This window comes from Sarcophilus harrisii, chromosome 5, assembly GCF_902635505.1.
Source record: "Sarcophilus harrisii chromosome 5, mSarHar1.11, whole genome shotgun sequence".
Lineage (NCBI taxonomy): Eukaryota > Metazoa > Chordata > Mammalia > Dasyuromorphia > Dasyuridae > Sarcophilus > Sarcophilus harrisii.
The window spans coordinates 95,983,968-96,011,163 of NC_045430.1; the positions used below are offsets into that span (position 1 = coordinate 95,983,968).

Genomic DNA, 27,196 nt, shown 5'->3' on the forward strand with positions numbered 1-27,196 from the left:
TCCCATTGAATATAATTTCATCCCATTGAACAAGTAAATAATCCAAGAGACTTAACTAGCTGTATTTTGAATTTACATTAAAGAATATATTTTCATGGAGGACTATTTACCATATCTTCCCCTTTTCTTTAGTTTAATAATACTTTTACTGAAGCTCAAGAATTTAAGACCAAACTTCTTCAAAGAATAGAGGTAAGATTTCACAATGCAGATATTCAAGAATTTAAGATAATTATAATAATAACAACATTATATTATCTATAACAGAAGTGGGGAGTAGGACTTATTTAGCCGGAGAGAAAAACTAGGCACACATTGATCCCCCATCTTTAAATAGGTTGAGCCACTATTTCTCAGTTTTTTCTTTCAGGAATGACTTTTAGTATTATAAATAGTGCCACTCCATCCCAGTTCTTTTATTGAACCTAGACAGACCAATAGAGAAGGAAATTTCTTGGGATCAGTGGAAATCTAATTATCTCTTCCCTATTTACCTCTTGTCATCATAACCTCTCCTACTCCCACCCTCCCTTATTTTTCTTGTCTTTCTCATTCGTTCTTTCCCTGTTAAAGCTGCTTAGGTAAAAGGCTGTGATAAAGTTGGTGGATGCTAGTCTCTACTCTTTGAAGCTTTTATTTCTTTCTCTGTGGGAGAAGCAGTTTGTATTTAGTGTTCTTAAACATCCTTCAATACTCTTGCATCCTTCTCTCTCCCTGAGATTTTAGTTCTTCCTCTTCATAACACACTGAAGATTTCATCCAAGTTGTGTTGTAATTCCTTAAGTAAGAAGATGAAAGTAAAAATATTTTCAGATTCTGGTTTTGAGATACCTGTGTCCCATGGAAGTCTTTCAGTGAGTACATGCTTTGTACCAAAACCTTCTGGGAAATCCAGAGAATCCCTGCCTACTCATATTGAGAGAGGAGAGACAAAGAATCTATTTCCAAAGACTTCTGGGATGTATTATCTCATTCAGCAAAAGAACAATTTCACCTGTGAATAGATGATCACTTCCCTAAAGTTTCAAGGTAGTACGGGATTGCTAGAGTTTATTTGACTTCAGAGAATGTGATAATCAAGAAATAATTTGGATTCATTTCCGTTGTCAACCACTTATTTTTGACAAGTTCTTGAAGATTACTCCTTCATCCAGGCTGCAACATTTTCCTATACCCAGTTAACACTTAAAATGGATAAGTACAAAATTCTATACTTCGGTCCAAAAATCCAACTTACCTGTAGGATGAGGAAGTGGTCTGAAAAAGATAGAAATGAATTATCAGTGCAACTCAAGTTAGTGGACTGCCAATTTAAAGTGAGCCAACTCTTTATATAACAAGAGAATTAAAGAGAAGTTAAGATACCAAACTTGAGGATAATGTATAAATGTATATGTATAAAAAAGGAAGGTTATAATCTCATCATAGTCTATCCTGCTCAGGCCACATTTAGGGATACCTACCACATTACTACAGAACCAAATTGAAATGTAATTGGGAAAGATATAATAAAACAAAATGTGGCTTTTTAAGTCAGTATGTAGATTGCAGGGCTCCTTATGTTTGTTTTGGTGGCCTGTTTCTATTTGAATTTGACACCATTTAACTAGAAAAACTTTAAAAGAACAACCAGGATAGATCCTTAAAATTGTACCACATAGACTTCAGCTTTATTCTTTCCTGAAGTTTTCCAAGACTTGGTTTTCTCCTCAGTAAAATAAGGGGTTTGGATTAGATGGTTTCTGAGGTCCTTTCCAGTTCTAGGTCCCTGACCCTATGCAAACTGAATGACTACTTGTTAGGTATGTTGGTAATGTCATTATTTGAGTACTGTTTATGTAGAATTTTAATTTCCTTTTATTCTAACTGCAAGTTTTGGTTGATCAGGTGTGGTACATGACCAAAATCTGCCTTGGGATTTGAAAGGGATGAAAAAAAAAATTACTTACGAGCCTAAAGCATTCCTTAGCTAAGAAGTAAGAGGAAGAATTTCTAATTGTCCCTGACTCCTTGATAATTTAGGACTCCCCAGTTAGTCTTATTTATGAATCCTCTAAAAGCAGTTTAATCTGTAATTTAACTTAGTTTGCCTATAGAATTTATTTGACAAAGTTCGTTTCCTCAAAGGATATATGAGTTTATGACTAAGTTTGTTCAACTTTTATGACATTGAAGGAAGTATGAGATTATGGATATATCTAGTCTTTAAACTTCATATGATCTAAGAGGAATATATAAAATTCCAATATGTAGAAGAATTAGTTTTCTGTCACTCTGATGAAATTTTTTCTATAAAAAAAGCCTTTTAGAGTCGTCATGGTTGTTCAAGTTTTCTTTGAAGTCTGAACCTATGTTCAATATAATAATAAAAATGAAGTTTTTACCTCCATAATTTCTGTGTTGTTGCAAACATATATTTGGCATCAGTCACTCATCATATGAATTCAGAAAGGAATATTTTCCCCATAATAATAATAAAAGTTAGACAAAATAACTTTTTAGTTGCTTTCTAACTCTAAAATTCTGTAATTCCTTCTCCATAATGGGAAGAAGGAAAAATACTTCAGGTTTATCTGTATTTGTATATATAGTGTTCAACTTTAAGAAGAATACTATTCAGAAAGCTTGATAAGCCTAACTTCTGTTCTGTGCAATTCTTTTCTGAATTGATGACAGGAAATGATGGGGATGAATGCTCAGAAGGATGAGTATCAATCAAATGAACAAAAAAGGCAAAAATCAAATAATGCTAGACCTCAGGACCCAGATCCTTTACTACCTGCATCATCTTTGTTCCTATCAAAGAACACTCTCTGTTATAATCAGGACCAGTAAGTGTTAAAAAATGTAACTAAATATTTGACAATCATTTTGAGGGCAGAGAGAACATAATTATTAGAAAAAAATTCTGTATAAGTTAGATCTAAACTTAGGAAAAAACAGCATTTGAAAAGTGGTAGAGTCTTTTTTGAAGGTTTTGATTAGAAACAAAATTTGCAAAATTTTTTGTAGAATTAATTTTCTTGTACAATCTACAAAATTATCATTAATAGAATCATTTTTTAAAAAAAGTTTAGTTGATGTCTTTTTAATTTTTTATTGATCACCTCCCAATATTCCTTCTCTGATAATACCTTTCGCTATAACAAAGAAATAATGCAAAGCAAAACAAATCAATACAATAATCATATCTAGCAACATATAGTTTATTCTATCTCTTTGGCCAGAAAAGAGAGATATGTTTCACCACCTATCCTCTGAAGTTAATTTTAGTTGTTATATGTCCTTTATTTACATATGCATTATTATACTCATTTTGTAATTTTTTTTATTCTCCACTCTGACATATACTTCTTTTCTAAATTTCTGTGAAATCTTCATAGTAATAATTTTTTGTGATATAATAGTATTTCATTACATTATATGTTACAACTTTTTCGAGCCATTTCCCAAATTTATAGGAAACTATTTTGTTTCCAATTTTTTCACTTTTATTTTTTGCTACCATAGTACTGCTATAAATATTTTGATATACATGGAATCTTTTCCTCTGTTCTATACTTCTCTGGACACCTAAGGAACAAAGGATATGGATTCTTTAGTAACTATTCTAATTAGTTTCAAACTGTTTTCCAGAATAGATGTATCAATTTATAGTTCAACCAAGAGTTCATTCATTGAAACAATCTAGGTATTTTAAAATTAAAAAAAATTCAAATCAAAAAAATTATTTAAGTAACATTTTTAAAAATAGAAATTGTTTCATTGAACTTTTGAAATAGTGATAAAATATTTGGGGGGAGAATAAAGATTTTTTTAAAAATCAACCCTCTTTTCTTGTCAAAAGTGTCTATTTGGTCCACTTAGGTGGCAGGAGCCAGGGAGATTCTACCTATCATCACAGAGAAGGAAAAGAAAGATAAACCTATTTAAAGATTAAAGACAAATGTGAGTCATTCTTCCTCTTTATTCCATAATATTGATCACAGCAATATTCCTGCAGGATTGAAGAGACTATGTTCTACAAACTAAATTATTGGAATTCAAGGATGTTTCTTCAAGTTAAAGAACTTGGAATTGATCACAAAGACTGGATTGAAAAAAATGACATAATTGTCCAAAAAATAAATGCAACAGAAGAAGCAGTAAAAAAGTAAGTAAATGTGTCCTACTAAATGCTTGTATATGGGAAGATTTCTTGTCAATGAAAGCATCTTAAGTCTAAAACTAGTCAAAAAAAAAATTGTTGCAAGTCTGTTGAGGGTGAAAGGCTTTAAATAAAGTATTTCAAAGTCCTAGTTTAAAAGTTTCAAAAGCTCATTTAACATTATTCAATATTAAAAATGTTAAATCTTTTTAGGTAGCTTTTGAAGTCACTTCCATCTTTAAAGCCTCGTTCCTTTGATCTTATTATAACTATTGTTGCTATCTGGAAAAGTTTAAAGGTTTGTGCTGACTCTCTAGTCCTAATGGTTAAGTAGCTAGGAAGAGAGTCTTTTTAGATCACACCTTCCTTTTCCCAGGTGGTGACTCAGAACGTTTCATCTTGTTTCATGACCCTAATTTTACCTCCTATGAGATGGAAACTAGAGCTTCCCTGATTCACCTACAAATTAGTCACTTGATTAGGGTTCAACAATGACTATGGTGTCCTTGGGATGAAAATGTATCAGACATCATTTCTTTTTCTATAATATTAATAAAATCCAAACCATAAAATTATCTCATTTTCAGCTCACAACCCCCAAGTCCTGTCTATTTTTAATCAAGAACTTCTGTTCCATTTAAATTCTCCGTATTTCCAACTAGTTATTGGTATGTGTTTGAGGTCAAATTTGTATTTCCTGACTTCAAACCAGATGCTCTATCCACTAAGGACATTTAATTGTCCTTACACCTTTTTCTAAAAAGTTATATTGACATATATCACACAAAGCATTTATGATGCACAAGTTTTGTTGGGGGTTTTTTACCCCAATGAAGACAAATCAAGAAATAGAAACGGCTTAAAGAAATAGACAAAAATCATATAGAAATACTTGCCAGTAATAGTCACAAGAGAAAGAATTGGGGGTGATGGTGGAGAAAATAGAGTTAAATTAAATTTTTCAAATATTTTTTGAAGCTCTTAAAAGTATATTCTCACTCAGCACATCAGGACTCTTTTATTAAGTGGAAAAATAAGCAGGGGAAATCTCTAGGTAAATAAATAGCAAAACTAACAAATATTAATCTCTTTTCAAAATACTTCTCTCGATATATTCCTTCAAAATCCCAAAACTAAAACTTGTGCTTATCTTGCCTCACTCCACCATTCCTGCAGTCATAGAGCTTAGTCTTAAAATAATCTCTTTCATTGTGTGGGGAAAAAAGAAACTAATTATTTAGAATAATAATTTCAAGTGGTTATAGACAGTTTTCACAAGTTCCCTGTCTCTTCCAAAGCGGGAAGAAAAAATGTCTTCCACATTAAATTGTAAACAACTTGAGGGCAGGAACTAATTTTTTTTTGTTTTACTTTGTATCCCTAGTTCTTAGCACAGCGACTGGCACATAATGAGTTCTTAATAAAGAATTGTTGACTTGACTGGCATACAGGCTCTATCATTGGCAGGGATATGTAACTGAATGATATTGAGAGATATTATTCTTTAACAGAGAAAGAAGAATGATTGATTCCCAGGAAACACTATGATCTATAAATTCCTACTGTCAAATATTAAAAAGAACAAAATTAAGCATTTTAAAATGTTTTAAATGCTTTAAATCTATATACATAGAACTACATTAATTGTTGTTTTATTTCTACATTAATTATTTATTATAATTAGTTATTACCTTAATAATTATTCAGACAAAAATTCCATAAAATTTATTTATATATTTCATCATACTAGTGGTTCTTGGACTTATTTCTTTGGTCTACACACCAAAGAGGAGAAATAGTCACATTTTTCGGTTTAGATTCCTATAGGCATGTTTAAGTAAATTTTAAAAATACTTCTTTAAGACTTACATGAACATAGGTTAAGTGAAATGAGCAGAACCAGGAGATTATTTATTGTGCATGGCAACAACAAGATTATACAATAATCAATTCTGATGGATATGGCTCTCTTCAACAATGAGATGATTCAGATCAGTTTCAACCATCTTGTGATGAAGAGAAGCATCTACACCCAGAGAGAGGACTGTGGGAACTGAGTGTGATTCACAACATAGCATTTTCATTCTTTTTGTTGTTTGCTTGCTTTTTATTTTCTCATTTTTTTCCTGTTTTATTTGACTTTTTCTTGGGCAGAAAAATAATTCTATATGTATGTGTATGTTAGATTTAATATATATTTCTATCGTGTTTAACATATATTGGATTACTTGTCATCTAGGGGAAGAGGTGGGGGAAAGAGAGGGAAATTGGAACACAAGGTTTTGTAAGGGTTAAAGTTGAAGAATTATTTACTCATATGTTTTGAAAATAAAAGGCTTTAATTAAAAAATACTTCTTTAAAATTAGGTATATTAATTAGAAGCATCATTTTTCTGTCATTTAGACTTTCTGCAAAATAGCTGGATTTGTAATCTTGAGAAAAATCCTTGTGTGACTGGCATTCCATTAAATATAATAATTAGCTTCAAGAAATTTCAAACAAATTAATGAAAAAAAAATCAAATGATGGTGGCTTAGCTGTACCAGATCTAAAATTATATTATAGAGCAGCAGTTACCAAAACTATTTGGTATTGGCTAAGGAATAGATTAGTTGATCAGTGGAATAGATTAGGTTCAAGGGACAAAACAGTCAACAAATATAGCAACCTAGTCTTTGACAAACCCAAAGATCCCAGCTTTTGGGATAAGAACTTACTGTTTGATAAAAATTGCTGGGAAAATTGGAAACTAATATGGCAGAAACTAGGCATTGATCCATACTTAACGCCGTACACCAAGATAAGGTCAAAATGGGTTCATGACCTAGGCATAAAGAATGAAATTATTAATAAATTAGAGGAACATAGGATAGTTTACCTCTCAGACCTGTGGAAGGGGAAGGTCTTTATGACCAAAGCAGAACTAGAGATCATTACTGATCACAAAATAGAAAATTTCGATTATACCAAACTGAAAAGTTTTGTACAAACAAAACTAATGCAGACAAGATTAGAAGGAAGCAATAAACTGGGAAAATATTTTTACAGTCAAAGGTTCTGATAAAGGCCTCATTTCCAAAATATATAGAGAATTAACTCTAATTTATAAAAATCAAGCCATTCTCCAATTGAAAATGGTCAAAGGATATGAACAGACAATTCTCAGATGAAGAAATTGAAACTATTTCTAGTCATATGAAAAGATGCTCCAAGTCATTATTAATCAGAGAAATGCAAATTAAGACAACTCTAAGATACCACTACACACCTGTCAGATTGGCTAAGATGACAGGAAAAAATAATGATGATTGTTGGAGGGATGTGGGAAAACTGGGACATTGATGCATTGTTGGTGGAGTTGTGAACGAATCCAACCATTTTGGAGAGTAGTTTGGAACTATGCTCAAAAAGTTATCAAACTGTGCATACCCTTTGATCCAGCAGTGTTACTACTGGGATTATATCCCAAAGAGATTATAAAGAAGGGAAAGGGACCTGTATGTGCACGAATGTTTGTGGCAGCCCTTTTTGCAGTGGCTAGAAACTGGAAACTGAATGGATGTCCATCAGTTGGAGAATGGCTGAATAAATTGTGGTATATGAAAATTATGGAATATTACTATTCTGTAAGAAATGACCAACAGGATGATTTCAGAAAGGCCTGGAGAGACTTACACGAACTGATGCTGAGTGAAATGAGCAGGACCAGGAGATCATTATATACTTCAACAACAATACTAGATGATGACCAGTTCTGATGGATCAGGCCATCCTCAGCAACGAGATCAACCAAATCATTTCTAATGGAGCAGTAATGAACTGAACTAGCTATGCCCAGAAAAATAACTCTGGGAGATGACTAAAAACCATTACATTAAATTCCCAATCCCTATATTTATGCACACATGCATTTTGATTTCCTTCACAAGCTAATTGTACAATAATTCAGAGTCTGATTCTTTTGTACAGCAAAATAATGTTTTGGTCATGTATACTTATTGTGTATCTAAGTTATACTTTAATATATTTAACATCTACTGGTCATCCTGCCATCTAGGGAGGGTGGGGGTAAGAGGTGAAAAATTGGAACAAGAGGTTTGGCAATTGTTAATGCTGTAAAGTTACCCATGTATATATCCTGTAAATAAAAGGCTATTAAATTAAAAAAAAAAAAAAGAAAAAAGAAAATCATTAGCTCAGAGAGAAAGTCCCATCTTGTTAGCAATGTCTTCCTTTGTTTGGCTCTGAGTATTGATGTGTTTAATTATTTGAATAAACCAATGAATAAAAAAAGCATGTATAAAAACATTTACTATATGTCAAATACAATGTTAAATCCTGAAGATAAAAAGATTTTTAAAAAGCAAAAAAAAAAAAAAAAAAAAAGAAATTTCAAACAAAAAATTAAGATGCTGAAAACATTTGAATGTTGATGTAAAAAAAAAGACTCCTGATTCTTTGTCATAGTTGCTATAGTTCCTTAAAAACTAAAATATTAATATTCTTTAAAATGTAGCTAAAATAATGATCTTTCTAGACAAAAACTCCATTAAATGTATTTCTTTAGTAAGACTGTTTTAATGGGATCATTCTATTGGTCAATTTTTCTTTGTAGTTTATTAAATGAAGTGATTGAAATGGAAAACCAAATGGAACAGCTAGAGTCAAATCAATACCTTGAAATTGAAGAAGAGTTAAGCAAACAGGTAAGAAGGCTTCCAATAGTATTCATCCTACACACACCATCTCTAAGAACCTTAAATCTTTTTTGTCCCCTTAAGGGATATATCCCCACAAACTGAAAACAATATTCTGACAAAGTTGGAAACTCTAGAATCAAGTGATCAGGACTGAGATGAAATTTTCAGGGTTTTTAATCCCAACCACTGATGGTAGGAAAAGGTTTGATTTGCCTGTTTTTACTTATTAATACAGTCCTACTGCAATTGGTAGGTGTGTGGAATATTTATTTCCATCCTATGATAAGAGCTTTTGAATTTAGAAAGTTAGAATTTCTTCATTGATCCTAAATTGTTGTTGTACTGTGTCTACCTTGAAAATTCAGAATTCCTAAAGTTCTTTTGCCTCCTTATAAGTAGACTAATATTTTTGAAGTACTTAACTATGTATAATTCAATCACAGCAAACTAAGATCAGGAAAAGTGAATCTATCTTCAAGCTTACACAACTCTTTAGTGACCAACCTGAATCTAGACTAGGAATCTACTACTGGTGCCAGTCCAATCTACTATACCCCATATGTTGTCTTTGTATTAAAGTAATTTCTTACTACACTTCCAGATTGAGCCCTTTATTATGACCAAAAAAATTTACATGATAAAAATGTATTTTTATTTATAAAATTAAATTTTATTTAAATTTCTATTATATGATAAATAATATTTGATAAGAGAAAACCTTGCATACATCAATCTGTCCTATATGGCTCGTTTCAACAGTGAAATAATTCAAGCCAATTACAATGGTTTTGTGATGATGAAGAGAGCCATCTGTACTCAGAAAAAGGACTATGGGGACTGCGTGTGGATCACAACATAGTATTTTCACTCCTTTTGTTGTTGTTTGCTTGCATTTTGTTTTCTTTCTCATTTTTTCCTTTTTGATCTGATTTTTCTTGTGCAGCAAGATAATTGTGGAAATTTATATAGAAGAATTGCACATGTTTAACATATATTAGATTACTTGCCATGTAGGGGAAGGGAGGGAAAAAATTAAGAACACAAGGTTTTGCAAGGATAGATGTTGAAAATTAGCTGTGTATATGTGTTGAAAATTAAAAGTTTTAAGAATAATAAAAAGAAAAAAAATAATCTGTCCCAGTCATCCCCAATCTGACTGCCATGAGAGAAGACACATTTTCTCTCTTCTCCAGAACTGTCATTGCCATTTTCATTGTTCAGAGTTCAATTCCTTTTAGTTTTTTAATTTAATTTCTTGGAGTTAATGTCTATTTTTTTTCTCTTGCCTTTGTTCATTTCATAACTATAATTCTTACAAAATTTCCCATATTTCTCTGAATTCAACATATTGTTATTTCTTGTTGTATAATAATCTTCTGCTACATCCATATGCCCTAATTTTTTTTTCAAGCATTTCCAAATTGATGGGCAACAACTTCTTTTCTTTATTGCTCAAAAAAAAGATACTATGAATATTTTTATATTCACTAATATTCTTTTCTCTCTAATTTCTTTGAGGCTCAGTAATAGAAACTGCTGCATCAAAGGATATGAATAATGTGGTTTTTGCATAATAAGTAGCATGTACATAATTTTTTATGGTTTGCAAACAATTTTATGTGTACTTGATTCTCAGAACAACTCTGGAAGCTAGAAGCTATTTATTATATCTATTTTATAGATATTATTTTATTATATCTGTAATCTATAGATATAGATCTAAAATGTATAGATATAGATTTTATAGATGAGGAAACTGAAGCTGAAAGAGATTAATAGATTTTTCTTCTGGAGGTAGGGTGAATTCAAGTCTTTCTGACTTCGAGTGTAACAATCTATGCCCTCACCAACTCCTTGCTTTTAAAAATAATTCCAAATAGGAATTGAGAGAAATTGGAACCACTTCACACCTCTTTTCTCACCACTCCATCAATAATGACTTTTACTATTTTATTTTTGCCAATTTTCAGGTTTTTCCTAGACACTCCATTTTAAATAGACGTTGTTAACCATGTCTTCATTCCTCTCCAAACTGCACTACTGACTCATTTCCACAGGACTTTCCCAACTGTGTCCCCTGCAAAGGGGACCCATCCCTCACTTTTCAGCTCCTTTTTATAGAGTGTCTTCCCCTATTAGAATAAAAGTTCCTTGAAGGCAGAGAATGTGATTCTGTTTTCTTGAATTTGTCTTCTTAGTACTTAACACAGAGAAAGTGCTTAATAATTACACCTTGACTGGCATCCCTCACTTGTGATTCTATAGCCTAGTTTTCATTTACATAATTATAGACATGATTGATCTGAGCCTTCTCTTTAAAAGAGAGTGTCTAGGGAAAAAACAGCTAATCAGAGGTAGAAGTTTAAGGAGTAGCAGAGAACTTAGAATGTGAAAAATGGTCCAAGGACAGAGTAAGCTTTTCTTTCCATAGAAGAGATTTTTATTGCATGATATAGCATGGAGATGAATTAGCAAAATGCATCCTAGAGAGGAAAAGCATGGGAAAAGATAGAGAGAAATGCTGGAAATGCAAAGAGGCAGTTTATAAAAGGCTGGAAAAGTAGATGGAAAGTTGACTGCAGAGGATCATAGGAGTTTAGACGTTCTATTCTATGGTGATGGGAAATGAAACCATTACAAGTTTTTAAGAAGAAAGGTGCTATAATTAGAACTAGTGTTGTGCCACAGTTCTCTTTTATTGTCCTGACTCAATTTCCTTAATTATCCTGCCTCAGTTTCCCTAAATTGTTTTGCCTTGGTTTCCCTGAATTGTCCTGCTTCAGTTTCCCTGAATTGTGCTGCTTAAATTGTTCTGCTCGTTTGTGACAGCCCTTTTTGTAGTGGCTAGAAACTGGAAACTGAATGGATGTCCATCAGTTGGAGAATGGCTGAATAAATTGTGGTATATGAAAATTATGGAATATTACTGTTCTGTAAGAAATGACCAACAGGATGATTTCAGAAAGGCCTGGAGAGACTTACACGAACTGATGCTGAGTGAAATGAGCAGGACCAGGAGATCATTATATACTTCAACAACAATACTAGATGATGACCAGTTCTGATGGATCAGGCCATCCTCAGCAACGAGACCAACCAAATCATTTCTAATGGAGCAGTAATGAACTGAACTAGCTATACCCAGAAAAAGAACTCTGGGAGATGACTAAAAACCATTACATTGAATTCCCAATCCCTATATTTATGCACACCTGCATTTTTGATTTCCTTCACAAGCTAATTGTACAATAATTCAGAGTCTGATTCTTTTTGTACAGCAAAATAATGTTTTGGTCATGTATACTTATTGTGTATCTAAGTTATATTTTAATATATTTAACATCTACTGGTCATCCTGCCATTTAGGGGAGGGCGTGGGGGGGGGGTAAGAGGTGAAAAATTGGAACAAGAGGTTTGGCAATTGTTAATACTGTAAAGTTACCCATGTATATATCCTGTAAATAAAAGGCTATTAAATAAAAAAAAAAAAATTAAATTGTTCTGCTCAATCTTGCAAAACTACCCCTCCCTCTTAATCATCAGAATATTTGATAAGGATAAAAGATCTTATATTTTAGAATATCAGAATGCCTCTCCCCATCCCAGTCTATCAGAATATCAGATACCTTCTTATCAAGATGCCTCTCCCCATCTCCGATACCTCCCCTCATTATGTCATCCCCATCTTTGATACCTTCCCCCACCCTGTCAGAGTCCCATTCCCACTCTTAGCACTCTGACTCTGCCCCTGCCTTGGTCTACCCCTGTATCTGCGCCATGTATATATACATGTCATAGAGAACTCAAATTGTTTGCTGGATTCTTGGAGATGATAGTCTTATTCAGCCCCGGGACCAAACCATGGATCCATTTGGTCCCAGTAAATCTCTTCCTTTCAAATAAAATATTAAAAATTCTCTAATCTATCTTGTCTCAGTTTCTCTGGCATTACACTAGGTATTAAGGAAATTGTTCTGGTCATAGTTGTAGCATGGATAGGGGAGAGGGTAAAGAGTGAAAACAAGGAGGCTAATTATGACTACCTTGTAATCATTTAGGCGATTCAATTGACCAAACATTAAATGGCAACTGTGAGCAAGATACTTTTTAAGCATTGGGAGCATAAAGATGAACCTTGATACAGACTTTGCCCTCAAGAAAATCACTTGTTTTTTTTCCAGTAGATAATGGGGAGGTTGAATTGTTTTAAAGATTTTGTGTAGGCAAGTAGCATTGATTAGATATATGAACTGATTGAAAATTACAGAGAATGAGATGTGTTTGGGAACTCCTGTAGTCTTAGCTCAAAGAGAAACTTAGGCTAAAGGATCTCGAGCTCAGGAATTCTGAGTTGCAGTAAGCTAAAGACTTATCAGATGTACAAACTAAGTACAACCCCAGTATGACTCTTGGGAGGAGTATGCCCAACTGAAATCTTCTACAGGATCAATCAGTACACGTTAGAAACAGAGCAGGTTAAAATTCCTCTGCTGATCAATAGTAAGACAGCTAAGTGGTCCATCAAATAGAATGCTGGAGTTGGTATTGGGAAAACCTGATTTCATATCATGAGTCACAAACTTACTAATTGTGTGGCCCTGGAAAGTCACTCAGCCTTTGTCTACTTAACTTTCCTCCTCTTTAAAATGGAAATAGCACTACTTCCCACAATTGTTGTGAGATTTAAATGAAATAAATATTTATAAAGTACTTTTCAACCTTAAAGTGCTACATAAATGAATTACCAGTACAGTAATCCAAGTAAGACATAATGAGATCCTGAATTAGGGGTGACAATGACAATAGAAAAGAGGGGGCAGCTTCAAGAGATAGTGTAGAGATTCCCAATACCTGGCAACTGATAAATTGTAGGAGAAGCATTCAGAGATTAAAGATTATAAGATTTTTAGCCTAATAAGTGACGGAGAGAATGATATCAATAAAATCACTAATGATCTAGTCATGAGTTTATTCTGGAACATGAATTCCAGGAGCATGAGACCTCTAGATGGAGATGTTTAGCAGCAATTGGTTGTAAATGAGAAGCTAAAACTCCATTAGAGCAGAAGTTGGGGATGGAATTACAGACTCACCAATCAATTACATAGAACCAGGAGAGCCCCTTAGATTTCCAAGAGAGGAAGAACATGAGAGAATAGGACCCAGGATAGAATCTGTACCATTGCTTGTATTTAGAAGATAGGAGAAAAAAAGGACCTTGGTAAGAAAACATAAATCAAAGAGGTAGGAATAGAAAGTAAATGGGTTTGGGAAGCAGATCACAAGCCTCTCATAAAAAGGTACAATAGAGTTTTATCAGGGTTGATTTTGAAGCACTTCTCATAGAGATTTTTCCCTTGCTAAACTAATTAGTTTCAGTGCCTGAAGACTATGTTAAAGAGGATTGGCCCCTCAATGTCACATAGGAATGGACTCTTAGGGTGGAATCTCCCCTTTCCAAAGGTTATATAAAAGAGATCAGAGAGACAACACTGTCCTCTGAGAACATCATTTTGGGACTCTGTGTTTCTCTTTGACTTCTAACAAGCGTTCCTTTCTCCCCCAGAGACAATAGTTGGCTATAAGCATTTGGAAGTATTATGTCTTAGTGTAGATCTTCAATTCTTAGCTTGTGTCTTCTGCTTGAGTATCTTTCCTTTATTTCCTTCCTATTAATGAATAAAAATTGCAAGACAACAATTAAATAGCAATTGTATAAATTTCCAGCCTTCGTCTACCTTATGAGTTTAGGAATTCTTGGGGGTATATGTGCAAAAATGTTTGTGGCAACCCTTTTCATAATGGCAAAAAATTGGAAATTGAGTGGATGTCCATCATTTGGAGAATGGCTGAATAAGTTATGGTATATGAATATTATGGAATATTATTGTTCTATAAGAACAATCAAGAGGATGATTTTAGAGAGGCCTGGAGAGACTTATATGATGAACTGATGCACAACAACAGCAACATCAGTATTATAGGATGATCAATTCTGATGAATGTGACTTTTTCCAACAATGAGATGATTGATCCCAGTTCTAATGATCTTGTGATGAAGAGAGCCAGAGAGAGAACAGTGGGAATTGAATGTGGATCACAACATAACATTCTCACTCTTTTTGTTGTTGTTTGCTTGCATTTTTTTTCTTACTCATTTTCTTTCCTTTTTGATTTGATTTTTCTTGTGCAGCAAGGGAATTGTATAAATATGTTTACACATAATGGATTTAACATACATTTTAATATGTATAACATATTAGATTGCTTGCCATCTAGGGGAGGCAGTGGGGGGAAGGAGGGGAAAATTTGGAACACAAGGTTTTATAAGGGTCAATGTTGAAAAATTACCTATGTATATGTTTGAAAATAAAAAAAGCTTTAAAAATATTTTTAAAAAGGAATTCTTAGGTTTATCAATCAGTGCTGGTGGCACAAAGGGAGATATTCCCTGCAATTGTGCAACTTCTTAAAGGAAAAGATAATGAATGACAGCATGAACCAGAAAAAGTTTATAGAGTTATACCTGGCTAGTGCTTAGATCTCATCAATTACTCAAGACAAGAAAGTCAATGTGAAAGATCTTCAGGAATTCCTGCAAAATTAATTTAACTTTGGAGAAGATTATAATAATAGTGATGCAATATCCCTGATTAATACATATATAACATTTAACTCATTTTAAACCTGGGGAAAAATATAATAATACTCAAAGTTCCACATGAATCCACCTTCTGGGGCTTTATGAAATTATTTTAAATGGAAAGTTAGGTGTATAACAAATAATCCAAGTGCTCAATTAGGAAGATTCCTAACATTGAGGAAGAGATTTGATTTTCTGCCTGTTAAATACATGTGTGTATATGCATCTATATGTATGTATTAACTCCCAGTTTCTTTATGGTTGAAACAAAATTCAAGTTACTCAAAATGTTTGGGTTAAGAAGCAAAGAAATTTCTATCTGTAAACAAACAATTTGAAAGGGAAATTGGGGGAAAATCATTTTCTTGGAGTGGAGTCAACCAGAATCTTCTACATTAAGATGCCTTGTAGGACTGATGGCTCTTCTTAATATCTTCCTTATCTGTCACAGTCATAATCTTATCTTGTTTTCTTCTCTCATTCCTTGACCTTTTCTTTTCTCAGCTAGTTCCTGAAGCATCTATTTCTGAGATAGCTCCTCCTTTTTATATAAGTTCGTCAAGACATGACCAAGCTCAAAGCCTTTCATCAATTATTCAGATTTATTCAATCAAAAAAGTTTATTAACTAAACAAAAGTAATTATTCCAAAGTTGGGATAATTGGTGGTGTCTTTATCCTTATACAAAACTATAAGTCTAGTTTTAAGTCGGCATGTATTTCTTCTGAGATGAATGAAATAAATTGCTGTCTAATATCCTGATAAGAGGCAGCCCAATGTAGTGGGTAGATTTAATTGAACTTGGAATCAGGAAGACCAGAATCTAAGTCCAGTCTCTTATTCATTTGACTGTGTAACTCTGAGAAAATCTTTGACCTTTCAATGTGTACGTAATTTTCTAAGTATCTTTTTTTTTCTTTTTCTTTTTAATTAAAGCTTTTTATTTATAAAACATATGCATGGGTAATTTTTCAACATTGACCCTTATAAAACCTTGTGTTCCAAATTTTTACCTCCTTCCCCTATCTCCTCCCCTAGATATTAGGTAATTCAGTACATATTAAATATGTTAAAATATATGTTAAATCCAATATATGTATACATATTTATACAATTATCTTGCTGCACAAGAAAAATCTGATCAAGAAGGAAAAAAACTGAAAGAAAATGAAATGCAAGCAAACAACAGAAAGAGTAAAATGCTATGTTGTAATTCACACTCAGTTCCCACAGTTCTCTCTCTGGGTGTAGTTGGTTCTCTTCATCCTTAAGACTAACTTTCTCAGCAACTTACAATCTTAAAAGAGTTACCCAGAGAGTACTGCACAGTATTGTAGAAGGAGTTCCCCCATTATGGCTTTCTTGATATCAGAAAAGTCACAGGTACAGGCTGTATACCAATGTCTATCTTGAATATTGATGTCCAATATCCTCACGAAGTGAGCAGAAACAAGAGAACATTTAACATATGTGATAATCAACTATGACAGACTTAGCTCTTCTCAGCATTATGGTGATCCAGGGCAATTCCAATAGACTTAGGATGGAAAATGCCATCTGCAAACAGATCTAAAATGAATATAGATCAAAGCACAGTTTGCCTTGTTTGTTTGCTTGCTTGCTTGCCTGTTTTTTCTTTCTCATGGTTTTTTCCTCATGGTGTGATTTTTCTTGAACAATATGACAAATATGGAAATATGTTTAGAAGGATTGTACATGCTTAACCTGTTTTAGATTGCTTGCTGTTTTGAGGAAAGGCAAGAGGAGGGAGGGGGGAAAGTTGTAAAACAAAATCTTACAGAAATGAATATTGAAATTTTTCTTTATATATATTTGAAAAAATAGAATATTATTAAGAGGGGAAAAAGAATCTGGGCTACATATCCACAGCAAGAACCCCTTGTGGAAAGGATCTTCACCATTTTCTCTAACTCTGCCACACCAGGCCACAGTTTCAGATAGTAGTAATAGATTTTAATTATCCAAATATCTGATGAACTCTTTCTTCCAAAAACAGAATAGCTAATAATTTCTTGACTTATTGATAATTTTATTCTTCCAAAAGTGGGAAAAAACAACAAGGAAAAATTCTATCTTGGATCTAATTCTCACAATAAGAAGGAAGAATGATTTGATGCAAATGGAAATGCTATGGGATCCTTGAAAAGAAGGCTTTCAAGAGTTCATAAATTCATAAGTCCATCATTGCTTCCAAGAATTCATAAGGGAAGAAGGGGAAAAGTTGGAGATAGTCTTCTTCTATCCTAGATTTTGGGGAAACAAATTTCAAGGTCTTCAAAGGAATAATAGGTGTAAGATTCCATGGGCTAAAATTCTAGATGGGAAGTTATCCAAAAAGGTTTAGAAAACTATCAAGAAATAAAATTTGAAGACAATGAAAACGATTATGAGGAAGAGAAAAAAATGAGAGCTGTCTGAGGACTGATGTAGATAAACAGGGGATCTCACTAATTTAAATTTTTAAAAGAAACATACAGAAAGTGGAAGCACAATTAGATAACACAATGAGTGTGACATGGTCCTTTAAAAACATTAAGGATTCATCTGCTGAGCATATACTCCTACAGAATCAGAGACAAAAATAAAGATGCAATACATAATAAAATATTAATAGCTGCACTTTTTAAAATGGCTCAAAAGATAGGGATGCAAAAAACTAGAAACAAAGTAGGTTTGATATACTGATTAAGAGATAGCTAAAAATATCTATGGCATATAATGAAATATTGTACAGTGAGAAACAATATAAGGAATTCAAAGAAATTTGGCAAAGCGTGTAAGAACTACTGCTGAGTTAAATGATTAGAACCAGAAGAATAATATACATAATGATGGCATCAATATAAATGAAAAGCTTTTGGTCAGTGCAGGTCCTTCGTGAAAAAATTCACAAGCCCAAAGAATTTTAAGTGGCAAAAATGGAAGTTTATTGTTGGATATAAAGTCATCTCTGCTAGGAGACTGACTTCCTAGTGTCAAAGTTCTATTAGGGAAATGGAAGCTGGCACTGAGAAAAGAATGTCTTTACAGCAGGCAGAGTCCTGGCAGCTATGCCAAAGAGGCAAAGCATACTACTTTGGACATTCTGCAAAGAAATGAGTTTAAAGTTGCCCTTTAATAGGGAATCTTGAACCTCAGGTTTCAGGTTGAAAAAAAAGCCAAAGTCCCTGGGTCTAGAACTCCAATTGAATGGAAATCACTTTGAAGGCTTCTGGAATTTGGAATTTCCTGAAAAGGGTCTGCATCCCCAAAAGTTCAATGGAGTGATTTGCCTTAGAAAGCCCAGCCAAAAGGATGGCTCTCTTTCTCATATGAGACCCCAGTCTCTCTTCTTTTGCAGATCAAAAGGGATACAATTTCAGAGTGATTAATTTTACAGATTAAAGGGAACACAGTTTCACACCCCCGACAGTTGGGAGGGTGATAACTGAAATGTGAATATAAACAGCAGCAGTACAATGAATTGGGAAAAAAAAAAATTGGAAACAAAATGGGTGCCCATCAATTGGGGAATGGCTAAAAAAAACCAAACTATAGCAGCTGAATGTAATGGGACTAATATTGTCTGAAGTTATGTAACATGTCTGAAATAACAAATATTAGAAATTCAGAGATGTTGTTTTGAAACTGAAATATCTTTGTATTTTTGTAATCATAATTTTTTTCTTATTCCTGGAATAACTACAATGTTGTAAATGAACAGATGATTAAAAGCAACTTGAATTCTAAGTAACTGGAAAATTACTGAAGGTCCTGGAGAAGAGAAAATGTGGGAGAAATGGAGGACTACTAAGACAGAATGCTGAATACTTGTCTTTTACATAGTCTGTACATTCATTGTTATTGCTTAATTGATTTTCTTTGTGATTAAGAGAAAATGCAATTTGAAGGATATGGCTGTTAACAACTATAATGAGAAGTAAGAAAAAAATTCATCAATAAAACAAAAAAATTTCCAGGATTGTTGAAGGTCAGAATTAGTTAAGATAGCAAGAAAAGTTAAGGACCAAAGAAATTTTTTTAAAGTTATATTAAGGGAATGATTAAAATTCTTTTTGATCTTTTAGATCAAAGAAGGAAATATACTGGCAATGGAGCTTTGTGACTGGATCAAGTCACTTTGTCAATCTCAGTCTCAAATTTCCTCATCTGCAAAATGAGATAATAATAGTATCTGCCTCACAGAATTATTGTGAAAAACCAAATCAAATAACATACATAAAGTGCTTTGCAAACCTTAAAGAACTACATAAATTATTTTTAAAGAGTCAGCATGGAACATGATTTCAAATCCTGCCTCCAATATTGAGGAAATCGCTTAACCTTCCTGGGGCTCTATTGTCTTCATTGTAAAATGAGGAACTGGGACTTTATCACCTCTGAGGTCCCTTGAAACTCTATCTCAATATGAAAGAAGGTATAGAATTTGTGCCAAGCAAAATTATCTCTTCACTAAAAACACTAGAATAAAAATGGCTAATAAGAAGTTCCTTATCCAAGAGAAGATGATGTAGTAGTTTTTATTATTAAAATTTTATGTTTGTAGTCAATAAAAATCAATTTTCGTACCTACCCAATTTTCCATTCTGCAAATGGAAAAAAAGAAAAAGGAAAAACAAAACCTTTGTGGAAAATATACGTAGTCAAGCAAAACAAACTACAGTTTTGGTGATACTTAAAAATATGTGTGCTATATTGGATTACTTGCCATCTAGGGGAGAAGATGAGGGAAAGAAGGGGAGGAAATTGGAACAAAAGGTTTTGCAAAGGGTCAATGTTGAAAAATTATTCAAAATATATCCATATGTTTTGAAAATAAAAAGCTTCAACAAAAAAAGAATTGATCTATTTGATCACTAAGTCATGTCAGCAAAATTTTAAAGATCTCAGGAAATGATAGAGACATCACAAGATTGGAAAAGGGACAAATGTCCCAACTTTTCTTTAAAAACTAAAAAAGAAAATCAATAATGTCTTCAAAGTATATAGGCCAGTGAACTTGGTGTTGATTCCTGGGAAAATTTCAGAGCAGATCACTAAAGAGATGATAAGTGAATACTTACAACATATACAAAAGGAAGCAGTTATTATTTTTAAAAATTATGGTTTCATCAAAAACAGGTCAGTCAGACTAATCCTCCTTTTTTCATTTTTCCAAATGATTACTAAGCTAATAGATGAGGACAATGTTGTAGATATAATTCACCTGGATTTTAAGAAAGCATTTTGGCAAATATTGAGTATTTCATGTATTAGATAATAAGATTATATGAATTTGGAACTGATTAAATGGACCAACACCAAGAGAAGTAAAAAATAATTAAATGTCATCTTGACACATCTCTAGTAGAATGCTCTGAGGATGTGACTCTAGGCTATTAAAATTTTTATCATTGACTTGAAATACTGATGAAATATACGTATGACACAAAACTTGGAACATTAGCTAATACACTGTATGTGTATCAGAATCCAAAAAGACCTTGACAGAATTGAATATTGGACTGAATCAAATAAATCTAATAAAATGTAATAGGGATAAATATAGAGACTTACATTAAAAAAAAACTTCACAAATATGATATAATAACTTGACAAGGAATGTTAGTGTATTGCAAACTCAAAATGAATCTGCAATGTGATGTGGCAGCTAAAAGAAACCCTAATGCAAAATCTATAGTTATGTTAAGAGAAGCATAATTTCCAGGGATAATAGCTTCCCTGGGCTACCTTCTGCAACTCTCATTTGTACTAATTTATAAGTGGGATTTCCCAAGGAAACACATTTTCCTATAGTTTCACACTCCTAAAACTATAACTTGCAACCCTTTACAACCCCTTACCTTTACTAAATCTTAGAATATTGTCAGTAGAATACAATTAGCTCAAAGTAAAGACATTTTTACTAAAATGGCGTAGTAAGTACAGTAGCTACAATACATTTCCTTCCATAACCATGGGGCATACCTTTTCATAGTGGCAAGAAATTGGAAACTGAGTCGATGCCCATAAGTTGGAGAATAGTTGAATAAGTTATGGTATATGAATGTTATAGAATATTATTGGTCTATAAGAAATGATCAAGAGAATGATTTTAGAGAGACCTGGAGAGACTTACATGAACTGATGCTAAGTGAAATGAGCAGAACCAGGAGATACATAGCAATATCAATATTATAGGATGATCAATTCTGATGAATGTGACTCTTTCAAACAATGGGATGATTGATGCCAGTTCCAATGATTTTGTGATGAAGAGAACCATTTGGACCCAGAGAGAAGACTCTGGGAATTGAATGTGGATCACAATATAACATTCTCACTCTTTTTTTTTTTGTTGTTGTTGTTTGCTTGCTTGAATTTTATTTTCTTACTCATTTACTTTCTTTTTTTGATCTGATTTTTCTTGTGCAGCAAGAGAATTGTATAAAGATGTTTATGCATATTGGATTTAACATATATTTTAACATGTACAACATATATTGACTTGCTTGCCCTCAAGGGGAGAGAGTGGGGGGAAGAAGGAGAAAATTTGAAACACAAGGCTATGCAAGCATCAAATTATCCATGCATATGTTTTGAAAATTACCTGTGCATAGGTTTTGAAAATAAAAGCTTTAAGAATTAAAAAAACAAAACAATAACATGAGGCATAGTTTTCCACAAATACTATTGTGCTAAAAGGAATGAAGAGCAGGATGATTTCAGAAAAACTTGAGAAGATTTATATGAACTGATGCAAAATGAAGTGAGCAGAATCTGGAGAATATTGTACACAAGAACAACATTGTTATATGATGATTGACTGTTAATGACTTAGCTATTCTGAGCAACTAAGACAATTCTAAAGAATTTATAATGAAAAATGCTTTTCCTCTCCAGAGAGAGAATTGATGAAGCCTGGATGCAAAATTTTCTTTATTTTTCTTGTTTTTGTTTGTTTGTTTTGGTGAAAAGGTAGAGGGTGAGAAGGGAAACTTTTCTTTTGTGACATATATAATATGGAAATGTTTTGTATGACTTCACATGTATAGTCTATATCACATTGTTTACCTTCTCAAGACAGGAGAGGGAGGGGCAGAAAAGAATTTGGAACTCACAATTTTTAAAAAGAACTTTAAAATTTTTTGCTTGTACTTAAGAAAAATTAAATTAATTTTTAAAAAAATTGTAAAGGTGTGTGTGACAAACCAATTAGTCAAAAGGTCTGGGCTTTCCTAGGGATAGGCTTGAGTTGTATATTAGATAGCACAAAGTCACTACTCAAGGAATTTGCTGGCTACTAAAGGAAACAATATGGACAAGCATACATACATCGAATCATTAAGTTGGAAGTGTCTTCATAGTAATTTGCTCCACTTTTCTTTTATAAATTAGGAAACTGAAACTCAGAAAGGATAATGAATCTGTCCAAAGTCACAAAGCTAGTTCTAGAAGGTCACAAAGCTAATTGTTGTAGAGTTTGAACCCCAAACTCTTGACTCTTAAACTTTCTCTTTATTCTGAATCATATTATTTCTATACCATGATGCATAAATTCAGACTACAGAGTTTGATTTGGAAAAGACTTTAGAAATGATCAGGTTCATTCTCCCTATTTTATAGATAAGAAAATATAGCCATGGGCAAGTTAAATTGTTTGTCTACTGACAAATAGTAAGCCTCTTATGGAGTATTTCAATTTAGGCCTTCTGAATGCTGCCAGCACCCTATTCTTTAAACTATGTTGTGTCTCATGTTAAAATTTTATTTAATTTTTTATAATTTTTTTAAAAGTTTTTAGTTTTCACCCATGATTTCATCTCTTGTTGAAAGTCTTAATAAAGTATATTGACAAGTGATTTTTAATCTATAATTTTAGCTGTTTGTTGGGAGTACTGCTTCTCCCCAGATCCTTTCAATAAGTCTATGTGGTCAAAACTACCTTTGTCATAATATTAAGACATTATCTGCCTGTTAAAATATTTCTCCCTTTCCCAATTACATATTTGTGTGAAATCAGATTTTCTTTATATACGTCAACTAAAACATCACAACAAATTGAATGAAGAAGATATGATAATCCAGTTCTGTTCTATTAAGATAGGCATTAAAGAGATTTTCAAAAATATGTAAATTATGTAAAATATGCTACTCTTACAAATTTTTTGGAGAATATGGTGACTTTTCATAAAAATGTTATTTATATTGTGATGTTAATGTGATATTTTGTTATTTTCAAATGGATTAATACTTTAAAATTTTATGTCTTTTTTTTTTTTTGGATTCTGCTCTTATTTTATTTTTTTAATAATAGCTTTTTCAAAATGCATGCAAGGATAATTTTCAGCATTCACCCTTGCAAAACCTTGTGTTCCAAATTTTTCTCCCTTCATTCCTTCCATCCTCTTCCCTAGACAGCAAGTAATCCAATATAGGTTAAATATGTGCAGTTCTTCTAAACATATTTCCACATTTATGATGCTACACAAGAAAGATCAGATCAAAAGGGGGAAAAATGATAAAGAGGAAAAAAAATCAAACAACAAAAAAGGTGAAAATACTATATTGTGATCCATATTCAGTCCCCATGGTCCTTTTTCTAGCTGCAGATGGATCTCTCCATCACAAGTCTATTGGAACTGGCCTGAATCACCTCATTGTTGAAAAGAGCCAAGACCATCACAGCTGATAATAGGACAATACTATTCTATTATATTCATATACCATAACTTATTCAGCCATTCCCCATTAGTCTTAATTTCTAACACAGTAAATATTGATATGACTCAGAGAAAGATAAGCAATTTGGAGTCCTAAAATTTTTTTTAAAGAATATAAATAAATCTTGAGACCAAAAAGGTTTTAGACTCACTGGACTGAAGCATTGATAGATTTGGAGATTTACTCATAATGATAGAGTATGTCTGTGTGTGTGTCTGTATATATGTGTATGTAAAACTGTTATGAAGTTAGGAAGATTTGAGTTAAACTTCTACTTCTGACATAATAGCATAATCCTCCTAATTATTATTGTGTTTATGCATTATTATTTAATAATGCATATTTAATAACATTGTAATTAGGAGGTTATGCCTTAAAAGAATGTAAGATATAAACTGTTAGGAATGATAGAGACAAAATGAGAACACAATAAGGAGAAGAGAAATAAGTAAGATGAAAATAAAATGAAAGGGCTCTATTAATCAAGTGTTAGCAAGAAAGATCACATTGAGAAATTAATTAGAGAAACATTAAGCATGAAAATATAATTGTGAAGTCATTTGTTTGGGCCTAGAAAAAGTCTGACTCTACCTCTGTGCATACTCACCTATAATGAAATTGAAATAAAAACTAATGGCCTTTGTGAAGAGTCTTTCCTCCTAACCCTGACTCATTCTTATTATAATCAGATTTATAGATAAAGATAACATATTTTTACTATGTAGGTGAATCAGGAAACCAAATGACATGTGACTGTCCTATGATGAGTTGTACCTCACAGAAACTGTGCTGGAGAAGAATGAACTTGGTGAAATAAAAGGGCAGGGAATGTATTTTCCATGTAGAGCCTAGCACAAGGTAATGCATATAACAGATCTATAGAAAAATTGATCTTCATTTCAATGATTCAAGAACAAGCATTTTATTAAGTGTCTTCTAAGGATTGAAGATTAAAAAATATATATTTGAAAAAAAAAAACCCTTGTCTCCAGTGGGAGAAATGTTGTATCCACAAAATATATACCAAGGAAATACATTTGATATAAAATTTGGTGTGGATCAACACTTAGAGCTTTTGGGGGAAAGAGGTTATTGACAAAACAAAGTTGTAAGGATATTGTACTTAATAGCAATAATCTGCCCTAAACACTAGAAATGACTATAAAGCCTGATTCTTTCTGGTCAAGTGGCCTTAAGGATAATCTCTTTTCTCCTAAGAATGATCTATTTTTTTTACAGTTGATTTATTGCAAACCCACAAATACCTCTACAACTCAGCCTCATACTTTCTTTACACAGGAGAAGATCACGATGATAAAAAGACAGTTAGAAGAAATGAACAGCAAGTTTATTCAGGTAATAAAAAATGGTGATGCTACAAAGAAAACCTCGATTCTTTTAGGAAATCTCTGAACCAAAATGCTATGAGTCAAGCATTCTCTCAACCCATTTAATCCATGTTGGAGTATCTTCTCTGGTATGAAGGATTTAGCTATATTTTGGAGGTTTCTAATTCTAATGCTTGTTTCCCACCCAGGTTATTTGAAAGCATCAGCAGGACACTCCACTAGTGAAAATACAGCTTTTAGCTCCCCTTTGAAATACTCTGGTTTACAAAATTTAAATACTCAAATTTACAAAACTTAAAGAATAAGTTTATTTACAAGCCTGAGAATACATAAACCTATGTTTCAGGAAATAATAATGATTTAGTAAGCAGTCCTTCCCTTGGCACCCAGGGGAGTCTCAATTCTCATAGCACACTGAGTAAGGATAGTAGGGGACGTGTGCCTCCCTATCATGCTCTCTTGTTTAGCTATGCCATGCTTTTCAGCTTGTAGTGTTCTTCACTTCCAGGAAATGTTCCTGTCGTGCTTGCTTTGACTGAGGTGAGGGAATCTGTCTCAATAAATTTCTACTGATAGAACTTCTGCTGTTCCTTCCCATTGCTTCTCAGACCAGGTATTTCAGAGAGGCACAAAGGGAAATGCTATCAGAATCTCTTATTTGTTCTTGAGATTAGATTTCCTCCTTCCCATCTATCTTAATAGCTCTTCCTAGGTAAACTTCTGGGAAGTGGAAATTCTGTAGGCCCTGTTGTATTTACATTGAGAAACTTATTGGTCCTTTAAAAAAAATAAAGACATTGGGGGCAGCTAGATGGTGGAGTGGATAGAGCACCAACCTGGAGTCAGGAGGAATCTGAGTTCAAAATCAGGCCTCAGACACAGGGTCACTGTGTGACCCTGGGCAAATCACCTAATTCTGATTGTCTTGCCCAACAAAAAATAATAATAAATGATAAGACACTATCTAGGGTAGAGATTCTTAACTTTGTTGTGTGTTATGAAACAATCTAGTGAAACTTATGGACCCATTCTTTAAATATTTTTATTTTAAACTTTTTACATTTCATTAAGGTATTAATACCTGATTGTCTCTTTTACCTGTCTCTTATATTTCAAAATTTTCATTAACTAAAGGGAGAAGAAAACCAATTGTTCAATAGTCTTTTCATTAATTCTAACCCTCTTCTCACAATCACATGTATAAAACAGTTTTTATATGAGAATTCCACAAATTGATCATTTGACTTCTCAAATCAATTTTTTGACACTGGCATTAATGCTCTTAAAAGTCCTAGGCTTACATTATTATTTGTTATATTATATTATTACATAATATACATATGCAATATTATATATTATATTATTATTACATACAAAAGACAAAGCCACTCCAAGCAAAGCACAGACTGTATGAATTACTGGAATGGTTATTGCAATCATGGAAGGTAAAGGAAGTTAGGTTTCCACGTATAAGACTATTCTGTTAAGTCAGGAATATTCATTCAAACTAATTATGGGAATGATTTGTCTGAATAATAGATAATTTTTTTAAATATTATTTTATCACTTTCAAGAGCATAAATAACTATGAAACTAAGTATTACCTACTGTAGGCTATTAGAGAGTATCAGT

At 32.7% G+C, this 27,196-nt stretch overlaps 1 protein-coding gene across 3 annotated transcripts in view; it reads left to right on the forward strand.

Annotated features, from left to right (window-relative positions):
- The window catches only part of SMCO2 (single-pass membrane protein with coiled-coil domains 2), an 86,471-nt gene that overhangs the window by 49,299 nt on the left and 9,976 nt on the right, over positions 1-27,196 (forward strand). For 2 of the 3 annotated variants that reach the window (XM_031938058.1, XM_031938059.1), the window contains 5 exons: positions 133-192; positions 2,677-2,831; positions 4,004-4,153; positions 8,764-8,854; positions 25,515-25,571. In XM_031938058.1, coding sequence (XP_031793918.1) covers positions 133-192; positions 2,677-2,831; positions 4,004-4,153; positions 8,764-8,854; positions 25,515-25,571 — 513 coding nt within the window. The remainder of the gene's footprint in view (positions 1-132; positions 193-2,676; positions 2,832-4,003; positions 4,154-8,763; positions 8,855-25,514; positions 25,572-27,196) is intronic. The other variant, XM_031938060.1, reaches the window with a different exon arrangement.